A 12227-nucleotide genomic window follows, 5' to 3' on the forward strand; every position below is an offset into this window, starting at 1 on the left:
GGAAGGGGAAACAGAACACGTAACTACTTAACTGCTAATCAGTTAAGTGAGAGGGCGGGAAAAGGGGCCTATATATTAGGACCCTTAGTGTTTCAGGGGGTGGTTGGATAGTTTTGTTTGTGTAGACCGGTCTCAGTACCTGGTGAAGGAGGTTAAGCTCCTAGTTACATTGTATTCGTGATTCTTTGTTGTGAATACCACTCATTCTATTCTGTCTTCTCCTATTCTTGATTGTGGTGTTTGAGTTAGAACGAGAGCTGGATAGGAATTATTCTCAGAATCCCTAACAAGTACACACAAGTATATTTATTTATAAGGTTTAATCCTTTTCAACATCCCTATTTATGTACGAATGTCTCAGATGGGTCCCCGTTTTCTAAAGTGTATCAAAATGGTCCTTAATTTTGAAAATTGATATCAATTGAGTCCTTTCCGTTAAGTTGGCTGGATGGCGTTAAAAAAATTGATGAGTGGATGCTGAGATGACGAACGAACGCTCGTCCACCAGCGAACGAACGCTCGTCCACCAGCGAACGAACGCTCGTCCACCAGCGAACGAACGCTCGTCCACCAGCGAACGAACGCTCGTCCACCAGCGAACGAACGCTCGTCCACCAGCGAACGAACGCTCGTCCACCAGCGAACGAACGCTCGTCCACCAGCGAACGAACGCTCGTTGACCACCGAACGAACGATCGTCCAGTGTGGAACGAACGGTCGTCCAGCAGTAAGAGGTCGACGAGCGTTCGTTCGCTGGTGGACGAGCGTTCGTTCGTCATCTCAGCATCCACTCATCAATTTTTTTAACGCCGTCCAGCCAACTTAACGGAAAGGACTCAATTGATATCAATTTTGAAAATTAAGGACCATTTTGATACACTTTAGAAAACGAGGACCCATCTGAGACATTCGTACACAAATAAGGATGTCGAAAAGGATTAAACCTTATTTATAATGTGTAATAGATACAATGATAAGAAACAAAATCCTTTTAGGTGAAGACACATTAATTGTTTTACATTATAATTCAGACCAACTCCCTCGTACAAGAGCCCTTTGGGTTTAAAGCATGGTCACACACAAACACCTCAGAAACTCTAGATCACTTAATCACAGAACCTTGATATCATAACATTGACCGATAGGTACTCCTAAAAGCTAGCTCAAGAGAGGAAGATTGGTCAAGGCTTATAAGGAATACTCTGGCCATATTCCCAATCAATGTAAGACATCTTACCAAAAGATAAATACAATATCCAAAGCAAAACAAACTACAAGCTGCAAAAACTCCTATATTATATATGCAATTGAAGCATAATAGAAATCCTGCACGTGAATGTATTGGGTTTGAAATATTAAGGGAGAGGAAGGGGAACCCAAGTAGAACAGGGGAAGGAATTAACGGGAGGGAGGAAATAGAATGGCTATGCTCAAGTAGTAAGTACCGAACGATTCAGATCCACACAAAATAATGTGATTCTCAAAAGCGATGATACGAATCACATGAAGAATTGCTTTTGCTCTAGTATCGTCATCAAATCACAATTCGTTCTTCGAATTACATTAATCCCGTTTTGGATTGGGAATTGTGGCTTGAACCGCACCTCCATAAATTTGGGTTTTTGGGTTGGGTTGTCCAATTTGGTTTGTAAAAACCCTAATTTGGTTTACAAACCAACCTCCATTGGTTTGTAAATCCTTAATTTCTTTTTGGTTTCTCAACTCTCACCTCTCACCTCTTATTCGTTGGAGCCAATGAACAAGGAAAAAGTGTCTTCGCCATCGTTTTGAGGAAGAGAAGATTTCCACATAAGTGAGTTGAGTCGGTCGAGTTCTGGATTGCTTTTTGCCAGGATCCACTTCTGCTTCATTCGTTGTCGCAAGAGGGGAGTGAGTGGCAAGCGAGGCACTAGAAGCGACAATGGTAGAGGGAGGAGGAGGAGGAAGAGGAGCCATCGGCAGAGGAGGCTCCCACGGGAGTTCTAGGTTTGTGAAAATTTGAATGTCGTGGTGACCATCAGAGAAACAGGAAATTGAAATGCAGAATTCTAGGTTTGTGAAAATTCAAATTTCATTCATTGAGGCATTGTTGTTATTCACACAGTACCATGCTATATAATAATAAAACATGTATATTTAAGGTAAAAATGTATATAATAAATTAATTTAATAAATGCATTTTGCATATTTATGTATCTTATATATTTAAGTATATTTTACATTTTTTAATGCTTATGAATCCTACAATTCACGATTCAAAATTTAAGCTCTCTGATACGAAATACGATTGGCGATTCAACTACCATGCTTTTCACTGATGTGGATATGGGCCACCACTGGCACACCAATAACACATTTTACTAAAATGTATATTTTGTATAATGTGTTCTGTCACGTCTCATTATTTCTGTGATGATTCACCTCTCTGCTTCCATTAATGCACTGTGACACGTGATCAGTGCCATTAAAAACGCACACACACACAACTCTACATGCAACTGCCAAATGTCACTTTTGGAACATTCTAAACCGTTAGTGGAATCCATGTGGCAGCAGAAGAATGGACGCACGTCCTGCCTGGGAAGAGAAAATGAATTCTGGAAAACTCTTCCCATTCTTCTGCACACTTCATCTTCTTCCCCAAAATTTCTGATCTTCCCAAATCCTCTACCTTCTCTCTAAAAACCATTCTCCTTCTCTCTTCTGCAACTCACCATTCTCTGATCCGTTCACGTTTCAACACCGTGAGAACGATCCCTGCACCGTGAGCTTCATCTTGAACCGAACGGTTTTGGATTCTGAAACGGGTAAGTTTCACGTCCTCAACTACTCTTCATTATCAACATGCAAGCCTCATTCTGAATTTGCATGCACCTTCTCTGAACCAATATTGGTTTTCTGTAATTTTTAGTTTAAGGAGTTTTGAGTTGAACTTTAAGGGTAGAAGAGATTGTACTGGAATCTGATTTTTCTGAAGAACGAACGCACACTACTAAATCCGGGTAAGGGAAGCTTATTAAGTTTAATTCTTGTGATTTACTGTGATGTATGAATGTACTGGGAATTATATGTTCTGTACTGTATGAGCGTTCTGTAAATTTGTATGCAGTATGATGTTTGATATTTGATTTTTGGAGTATATGAGTATGATCTGAATTGATGTATGGAAATGATGAAATATTCTATGGTTTGATTAAATTAAAAGTGAGCTGTATGATGAGATGATGCATGAAAAAGTATGGATTTTGTACTATAATATGAGTAATTTGATGTATGAAAGTTTATACTGAAAAATGTGTGTACTGTAAGTTGAATTGGAATATGAAATTCTATGAAAATGAACGTTCGTTATTGATACGGTCATTGACCGTTCGGTATTCTTAGTAAATTCTTGAAATAGCTGAACCCTTTCATTTGGAAAGGATTATCCTTGAGGCCGAACGCCCTCTTAAATATAGTATTACGTTTGAGCGTTCGGCCAGACGTAAACATCTTGAGTGTTGTGTGAGAATTTGAGAAGCCTGAAAATATCCCTTTGAACTCTTAGTCAAATTATTAAAACATAAACTTTAAGTATCTCACCTTATATAAATCCCGAATTTCTATGATTTTGGATCAGTGAATAGTCTCAATCTAAAAGCGTACGTTCTAAGTGGCGCTCGGTCTTATACCGAACGCTCGTCCCAAAGTGTAAGTGATAAGTAGCGCTCGGTCTTATACCGAACGCTCGTTCTTTCCGTAATTGCCAACAAGCGGAAATAGCGTTCGTCTTGAATTCTCATAACGTTCGTCCTGAATTGTAATAGCGTTCGTCCATAAATTTAAATAGTGTTCGTCCAATAGATCTAGTAACGTTCGTCCAAGACTTTAGTGACGTTCGTCCAAAAACTTCATTAAATGTCTATTTTCGCGCTCGGTCATTGACTGGCGGTTTGTCTCCTGAATTAAATAGTGCTCGGTTTATTTATCTAAACAACTTGTGATGTATCTATCCATTGGATTCGCTCTAGCGTTATTGAATTTAAATTATTCTAAGTATTTTCCAGAGCGTACTAGAGTCAGTTCATCTAACTGATTCAAGTTGCAATGAAGTCCGTCTAATAACCTGTGTTGGTTTTATGTTACTCGTGAACGAGCCTTCTTGGTATTGTATTAACGTTCGTCCTCTATTACAAAGAGGGCTGGACGTTCATTCTTTTAAGGAAGTGGAACTAAGAATGAAAGTGTGAATAAGATGAAAGATTAAGATGTGCGAATGGTGTAAGAGATAAAATTATGATTGTTGATTTTGAACGAGCGTTCCAGGGAGGAACAACTCTTGAATGGAAATTGAGATTTGTAAAGTATGAACGTGGTAAGCTTAGATGGTGGTTCATCCTGATATTCCGTGAGTGCTCGTTCTCAAGTAGAGAGGAGTATGTCATGCGTGGGAATGGCAGGAGGTCTAGTCCATAACTGTAACTTGGACAGAACAGACTAACCTCAGGTGGCTACTGATGAGCATTCCAGTTACCCACCTGGGTGCACGGACGCCTTAGCTACACAGGATTCATACAGTCCGGACGGTCGGTCTAGTATCAGGATTTGGATTGAATTAATGAATGAATTTGAGTATGTATTGTGACTTAGTTGATTGTGTATTTGATATGTATGAAATGTATGTTTGACTTGAATTAAATTCAATAAGCTTACCCTTGCGTTTTCCATTGTGTTGTCTGTATATGTATATCCGTCTTGTCCTTGCAATGATCATCCGTGTGGATGTGAGCAGATGGAGATGCTTCCCTGGAGCAAACGCTTGAAGAGGAAATCCTAGCTGAGGAGAATCTCGTAGAAGTGGAAGTGAAGGTCGAACAGTAGTACGTTCGGTTTTTAATTAGTGTAGTTAGGATAGCGGGCCACTTGTGAGCGAGCGCCCTTTTGTTTGTTGTAAATATTTGGACGTTCGGTGTTTATTTTTGTAAACCGTTCGTCCTCATTATTTTGTGAACGCTCGTTAGTTTAGGTATATAAATGTAAGGCCGTTCGGCCATTTATGAGCTCTGCTCTCTTTGCTTTTAAAACTGCTTTATCATATTAATACATGTTAATATTCTATTATATAGTTGCTGACTGTATAATTTTGGGATGTTACATGTTCTGTTCTGTAAGTTAAATATGTTATTAAATGCTTTTAGGCTTATGTTTCTTATTTATTTATCATGAATTTGCACTGTCAAGTGCCTTGTGAAATGAATATGTATGTTTAACTATTAATCATAGACCACATGATTCATGAATAGGAAAAAAGCCCACCCCCTACATTTACAATTTGAACCTTGATTCAGCTACCATAGTCAAGACACCTAAAAGTACTAATATCAATATTATATGTTATGTTATTCCAATCCCATACCCCATCAGATTGTATTCACAATAGATTGAGTTCACATGATTTAATCTAACCTCCAAAATTATGTGATAACAGTAAGGAAACAAAGGGTGAGCCTTGGATAACTATAAGGTTTCCACATCATGGCCAGGATATTATGGCTTCAAATCCTTGAAACAACCTACTGAGACTACACACCTCTATCCTCCCCAAACCCCACTTGGTGGAGCCTTATGCCCTTTTTCTACTGTAAAGAAACTGAAATGAAACATAATAAAATTTTACCAGTTTAGATGGGTTTGGTTCCGTTAACACCCCCCACTAAAACTTGTCTTCTATGGAAACTAATTTACAATGACTTTGTCAAATATTAAAGCCAGACATATCCAAAATTTGAAACCCACCACCAATCACACAAAGTGATATAGTTTACCTAAAATTTAATATTACCTGAGGGCATTCTTCTGAAGAACGATTGGCCAATATAATATCTGACAGCGGATTTGCATATTTATCCAAGCAGTTTTCTTGAATACATTTGCTGATGTCACATACATCCATGGTTCGGATTCATTATTAAAATGCGTTTGGAAAAACTGGAGAACAATATAAAGCATGGTGGAGAACGAAGCCAAAAACTTGGAAAACATATGCCCTATGACAACAAGCCTGAAAAGTAACGAAATAAATCATTAGATCTTGAAGAAAAAAGTGAGCCAAAGATGAGGCATCAGTAGTTAAAGTGTGTACACAGGAAATATCGAGAGCCGGCTTGAGGATCTTGGGACCAGGTGTGTCTCAAAAGTTCTTTTAGCAGCAACTGTGCAATTAATTTCCAGAATAACTGTATCCTGGGGTGAAAATTCAAAAAGGCAGGTTAACAAGAAAAAAAAAACCTGTATACCCAAAAATGAATAAGGTAAACTCATTACCAAATCAATGAATTGCTGCTTATTATGAAGCTTCTCGACCCACTTAGGATGTTTAACAGAAACTTTAGCTTGCTCATTCGACGAACTCAAATGACATAATGAGAAATGATGAGCAGCATAAGCAGGTGTTTCATAAATTATGACCTACAAGTAGTTGAATATCATATATATTTGTTTGAGATTGCGGTAAAAGTCTTCAGAAAGCGCTAGTACTTGCAGAAAGGCAAGTAGAAGAAATAATGACTTACATACGTGAACATCATATTGTGACAGAATTTGCCCATTCCAATGAATGTGGTCCAGATTCGGAAGCCTTTGCAGTCCTAGATCACTATGCTCAAGAGAATCAAATGTGAGCAGGACCCAGTTACTTTTTCCAAGAACATATTGTGTACTTTTCCTCAATGAACAATCTAACTGGAAGCAACGACAACTCCTACAGTAATTCTTTGTATCTGTACTTCCCTCTTCCAATGCATTGCCATACTCAGATAACTTCTTTTTGTCATACTCCATCTCATTCATCAAACTATTACTAGCAGTAGGGTCAGTGACAGACAGGCCAAGTACAGAGAACTTGGACTTATCCTCAAGAAATGAAGGCATTCTCCCACATGCATCATGAATGATCCCCTAGAGAGAGTAGAAGTTCTTTGTCAGTCATTCTTGTTACCCTAGATTATTCCAGAAACCACCAAAGACAACATGTAGGAAGGAGAGAATCATTACAAGGACTTAAAAGTGGGATTTCTCCGACCCCATTCATATTGTCAAAGAATGAAGATTTTAATAACTAACACAAACAAAGTACTTATGCACCATTTCAAGTATGATTTAATGCCTGTCCAGATCATTTTATTTTACCATTAAACTTTTTCACGGCTTTTCCACAAATTTGTGAACATATCTTCCAATAAATTTTACACACATGAACCTAATATTTGGGTAAATATTAACCATAAAACTGATACCTAACTGAATATTCTAAGAGGAAAAATATTCATGTCCATTTAAACTTGAAACTCTTGTTGTTACTTAAATAACGAACGGAAACCCAAAACTTCCTCTACAATTAATAGTTGTGACAGCATACAATCAATATATTCATTGCTGGTATTGTTATTCCATTTGTTGGCTCAGATTCCCAAACGGACATGTTAGTGTCAAAAAATTACAACACGACAACATCAATGACGTCATAAATACACACACACACACAACGACAAACCAAACTGAATATTCTACGAGAAAAAATGCTCATGTCGAAACTCTTGCAGTAACTAGACGACTATAACAAAAAAGTAAACCCAAAATTTCCTCTGCAATTAATAGCTCTAACATACAACCAATACATTGATTGCTTCTATTGCAATTCAATTTAATTTACCAAAGAAACATGGACTCCAACACAGACACGACACTTACACGGGACACGGCTAATATCCAAAATAGTGGACATGGCAAAAGCTGATATCATATATATGTGTATGCATGCATATATCTACGCACATGTATATATGCATCCATGCATACATACATATATATAATCATGATAAATATTTCAATTGAAATTTAACATTAATATACTTCACACTTTCCTTATAAACATATTTGCTGCACTTTCCATATAATAACAGCCTCACAATAGAATTCTAACTAAGAAACATGTGTCTTAGTAGCTAAAATAACTAGATAAGTTTGATAGAAACAAACCTCAAAAAATGTTATTAGTGTTGGAAGTCTCACATTGACTAGAGATAACGTCAATTAGAGTATACATGTGGATGCAAACCTTATCTTACAAATCAGTTTTGTGGGATTGAGTTAGGTTTAAATTAACTTCTTAACATGGTATCAGAATCATGTGTTAGAGCCTATCCTAGCGAGATTTGTGTTGTTGGGATATCATTCCACCCATTATCAGATCGCTATCGGATCACCCATTAATGTCTAGTTTCATGTACGAGATGTATAATACCTTGGTGTGAGGAGGTATGTTGGAAGTCCCACATCGACTAGAAATAAAGTCAATGAGTATATATGTAAATACAAACTTCACTTTATAAGTCAGTTTTGTGAGGTTGAATTAGACTTAAAAATCACTTCTTAACAATTAGTATTGCATTGTTTAAAGTAAAATTTGTTTTCTTTAATTTCTTTTTACTTTTGTACAATTATAGTGTCTATGAAGTGTTTAACCAATAATAGATTTCAGTTTACTGTTTGTATTCATACTCAGGTCGTTTCTAAGAGGTGTCCAAGATGTATGGAGGTGTCTAATCTGAAAAAATACTGTTTACTTCTGACACAATTGAGGAGTGTTGGACACATGTTGAACCATGTTTTGAAGGAGTGTTTGACAATTGTCGTGTCCAAAAAGTGTGGGACATAACAAAACGCTATTTATAGAAGTGTTAGTGCTTCCTAGTGCCTTACTCTAACCTGTATGCAAGGAAAAGGAATTGTGAACTCAAATTCATTTTTGTACCTCAATGCTAGTAGTAGAACTAGAAAGCAAGCCTTCACTGTAAGTAAAGGCTACAATCACATCAAATGATGATGGTGAACAGGTGACAAACCACCCAAACAAAATACTAGGGGATGATTCTTGGTTTGATATAAGTTCCTTTGGCCACCAAAGCCTATAATGTCTTTTCATCTTCCTCTTATGATCTTCACATAAACTGAGTTACTGTTCATGAAGTTCCTGCAATAGACAGAGACAAGAATGTGCTTACTTCAATAAAAATTTTAGATTAAAAAAGATGCAAATCAAAATTCAAATTAATAAAAACTATAAAATTTAGATGGAAGCATTTGTCATATTACATGCTATACTTACCCTTTTATACATTACAGAGGAATATTACACCTGGAATTACACCCTGTGATATCAACAAGCACCCACCCAATGATTATTGTAATGCCCCTAATTTGAATTTCATAAAAACGTGTAAAAATTTAAACTTTTCACAATCATGAATAGAATCATTCTATTTTAATTGATCAGAAATCTATAAAAGAAAGTTCTTTCATATTCCACATCATAGTTATTTAATATTTACAACTCAGTGATTAAATATGAAAGTATACCACTATAGAATAATTTAAAACCATGCATTTAATGTGCATGACACTTATAAATCTTCCCAAGTCTTTATCCCATCTCTCACTTTTCAAAATAATCTTCTACAACTGTATAGTCATTTGCATTCTTATCTGAGCTCCTGTATAACATACGTTATACGGTCATCGCACTTCATAGGCAATAGGAGGCTAACAAAAAGCCACTTTAAAATATTTCTTTGACAGCTAATTGATAGATTATATATCTTCTTTAAATAAATGATAACAACTAGCAGTATAACCAGCAATCTTTCAAATGCCAGAACACAATCGAGGCACAGTAACTTGATTACAGTGGATTTCTCAGGTAATGAAGCCATGGGTTAGGAATCTCCATATTGTTTAAGGAAAAATGTCAAACGTCAGAATGATATGTATATGAAGAAGTACAGACATGTATGTGCATATCCTGGGACTCTGGATTTGAAGAATTGAACTACAAACTAGTTAGTAAATATTATCCTTTTTGTATGAAACTAAGAAAAAAACATGCAAGCACAATATGTTTTCATTGCACAGGCATGGTTCCTAATGTGAGCAAAATGTGATATGCATCTTAGCACAACCATCTAATAATTTCCTCTATGACTCTCTACCTTGGGTCCCCACCATGGCCACAAGTTCAATGGCTTATTTGCCAAGTATGCTACATAGGGAATATAGAGCATGTAAGGGGCCACAAGATCCCCATAATGAGCCTAATAGTATATCATTCTTGTTTCACAACCATATTTTACAATTTAAAAGAGCCGAAATTTTTCTATCACGTTATGTATCATTGCCATTCAAAATATCCACATTGGCACTTTTGTGGCAACAGATAAAACACATACTCGAGCTCTAAATGTGGCCATAATAGAATTTCAAAGACGGATAGTTTTACCTTAGTGCTGACGTTTCGGAATCAAACTTAGGACATCAAATTAAGGCCCAACGCTCATAATCAGAATAAAACCAAGAACGAACGCTCAAAATTAGAATTAAACCACGACCGAACGCTCAAGATCCAAACCTAAGAATACCAACTTAAACGAACGACTACAATCATTAATTCATCAAAACGAACGCTCAAGATCACTTCCTGAAAATAACAATTTAGGATGAACGCTTATAATCAGTATTATCGCAAAACCGAACGCTCGAGATTTACACTTAAGAATCCAATTAAAGACCGAACGCTACAATCTCTAGTACACGAAAACGATCGCCGAACACTTCACTAAACAAACCCAGAACGAAAGCTGACGCTCGTTACTACAAAACCGAACATTAATATCAGATCAAGACCGAACGTTCAAAATTGGCCGACCACATGGTCGAACCCCATATGGACGAACGCTCAGATTTGGCGTACTACTATCGTTCACTATTCGAGCGAACGTTCAGAATACAACACCGAACGTTCTGAAATTTTGGCCGACCACTATTTGGTCGAGCACCGTTTGGACGAGCGCGCGTTTCTGCATAATTCTGCAGAATCGCATCTGGTTTTCCAGAAACCCAGAGACCCCATTTTTCATCCCCAAATTCCCAGATTTGCATCAAATACAATATATATCAACAATCAAACAAAAGATCTAGCTCCCCTTATGTAACATCCCAAAATATAGTAATTACCATAAATCAGAATTAATTACAATTAACAGTAAAATGAACAGTCTTTATATTCAATATTGAAATTCAAGAGCCGAACGGCTGCAGTACAAAAATAACGAGCGTATCATAGCAACAGGAAATAAATCAGAACGAACGGTTTTACAAAAGAAATAACCGAACGTCCAAATAAGCTAACATTTACAATCTAAACATCTACGAGCGCTCTAATCAAAAAGAAAGACGGACGTCCTACTGCTCCGCTTTCACTTCCACTTCAACTAAGTTTTCTTCTTGGATCACCTCCTCTAGGGTAGCTTCGCCTTCTGCTCACATCCACACGGATGATCATTGCAAGACAAGACGAACGTACATAGACAAATGGACAACACAAGGAAAAACGAAAGGGTAAGCTTATATATTTTAATTCATACAACAACACTTGCCATGAACATATCATTCCACACAAGCACATAGTTTAACATATAAAATCATGTAACATCTATATATATATATATATATATATATATATATATATATATATAAGTAAGACGACTGTCCGGACTGTATGATCTGTGTAGTTACAAGCGTCCTTGCACCCGAGTGGTGTAGTAACTGATACACTCTCACAGCTGCCACTCGAGGTTAGTCCGTTCTTACGTCACCCATGTTAACTTATGGACTAAGGACCTCCTGCCGTTCCCACGCATGACTACCCTCCTCTACATGAAGATGAGTATCACGGAACATCAGGATGGACAGCGAGTCTTAACTTATCCACAATCATACTTTACCAAATTTAATATTTAACATATCTGAGACGTTCCTCCTTGGAACGCTCGTCCAAAATCCATACTCATAGAATCACTCAATAAAGTGTTCACATGGTAATATCTTATAATTTATCATCATTCTCATCTTTAACTTTAAGAGCATAAAAGGACGAACGTTCAGTCCTTTGAAGAATTAGGACGAACGTCCAAATAAAGTACTGGATGGACGAACGTGACTCTCTGTTTGGTCCGTTAAATGAACTGACTCTATTGAAGGTATAATGATACTTAGAAAATTTTCAAAATAAAGATCTTGGATCAGATCCAATGTACCAAGGATGGTCAATAATACTTAGAATTTTCTTTGTAAAATTTTGTATATAAAGAACCGATGCCAGTATGTGAACGAACGTAAGAGGATGAATATTGTAA

General features: G+C 36.9%; 1 protein-coding gene across 1 annotated transcript; it reads right to left on the reverse strand.

Moving 5' to 3' along the window:
• Positions 1–5571: 5571 nt before the first annotated feature.
• Positions 5572–8996, reverse strand: LOC148191240 (uncharacterized). Its single transcript, XM_088101343.1, has 6 exons — positions 8792–8996; positions 6556–6936; positions 6304–6447; positions 6122–6222; positions 5822–6040; positions 5572–5629 (listed from the first exon to the last, which is right to left on the reverse strand). Exons 1-6 carry the CDS (start codon positions 8960–8962, stop codon positions 5572–5574), a joined length of 1074 nt encoding a protein of 357 aa, XP_087957469.1. The 5' UTR covers positions 8963–8996.
• Between the last annotated feature and the right edge of the window lie 3231 nt (positions 8997–12227).

This window comes from Vigna umbellata, chromosome 11 (assembly GCF_029865625.1).
Source record: "Vigna umbellata cultivar VRB3 chromosome 11, Vumbellata_1.0, whole genome shotgun sequence".
Classification (NCBI taxonomy): domain Eukaryota; kingdom Viridiplantae; phylum Streptophyta; class Magnoliopsida; order Fabales; family Fabaceae; genus Vigna; species Vigna umbellata.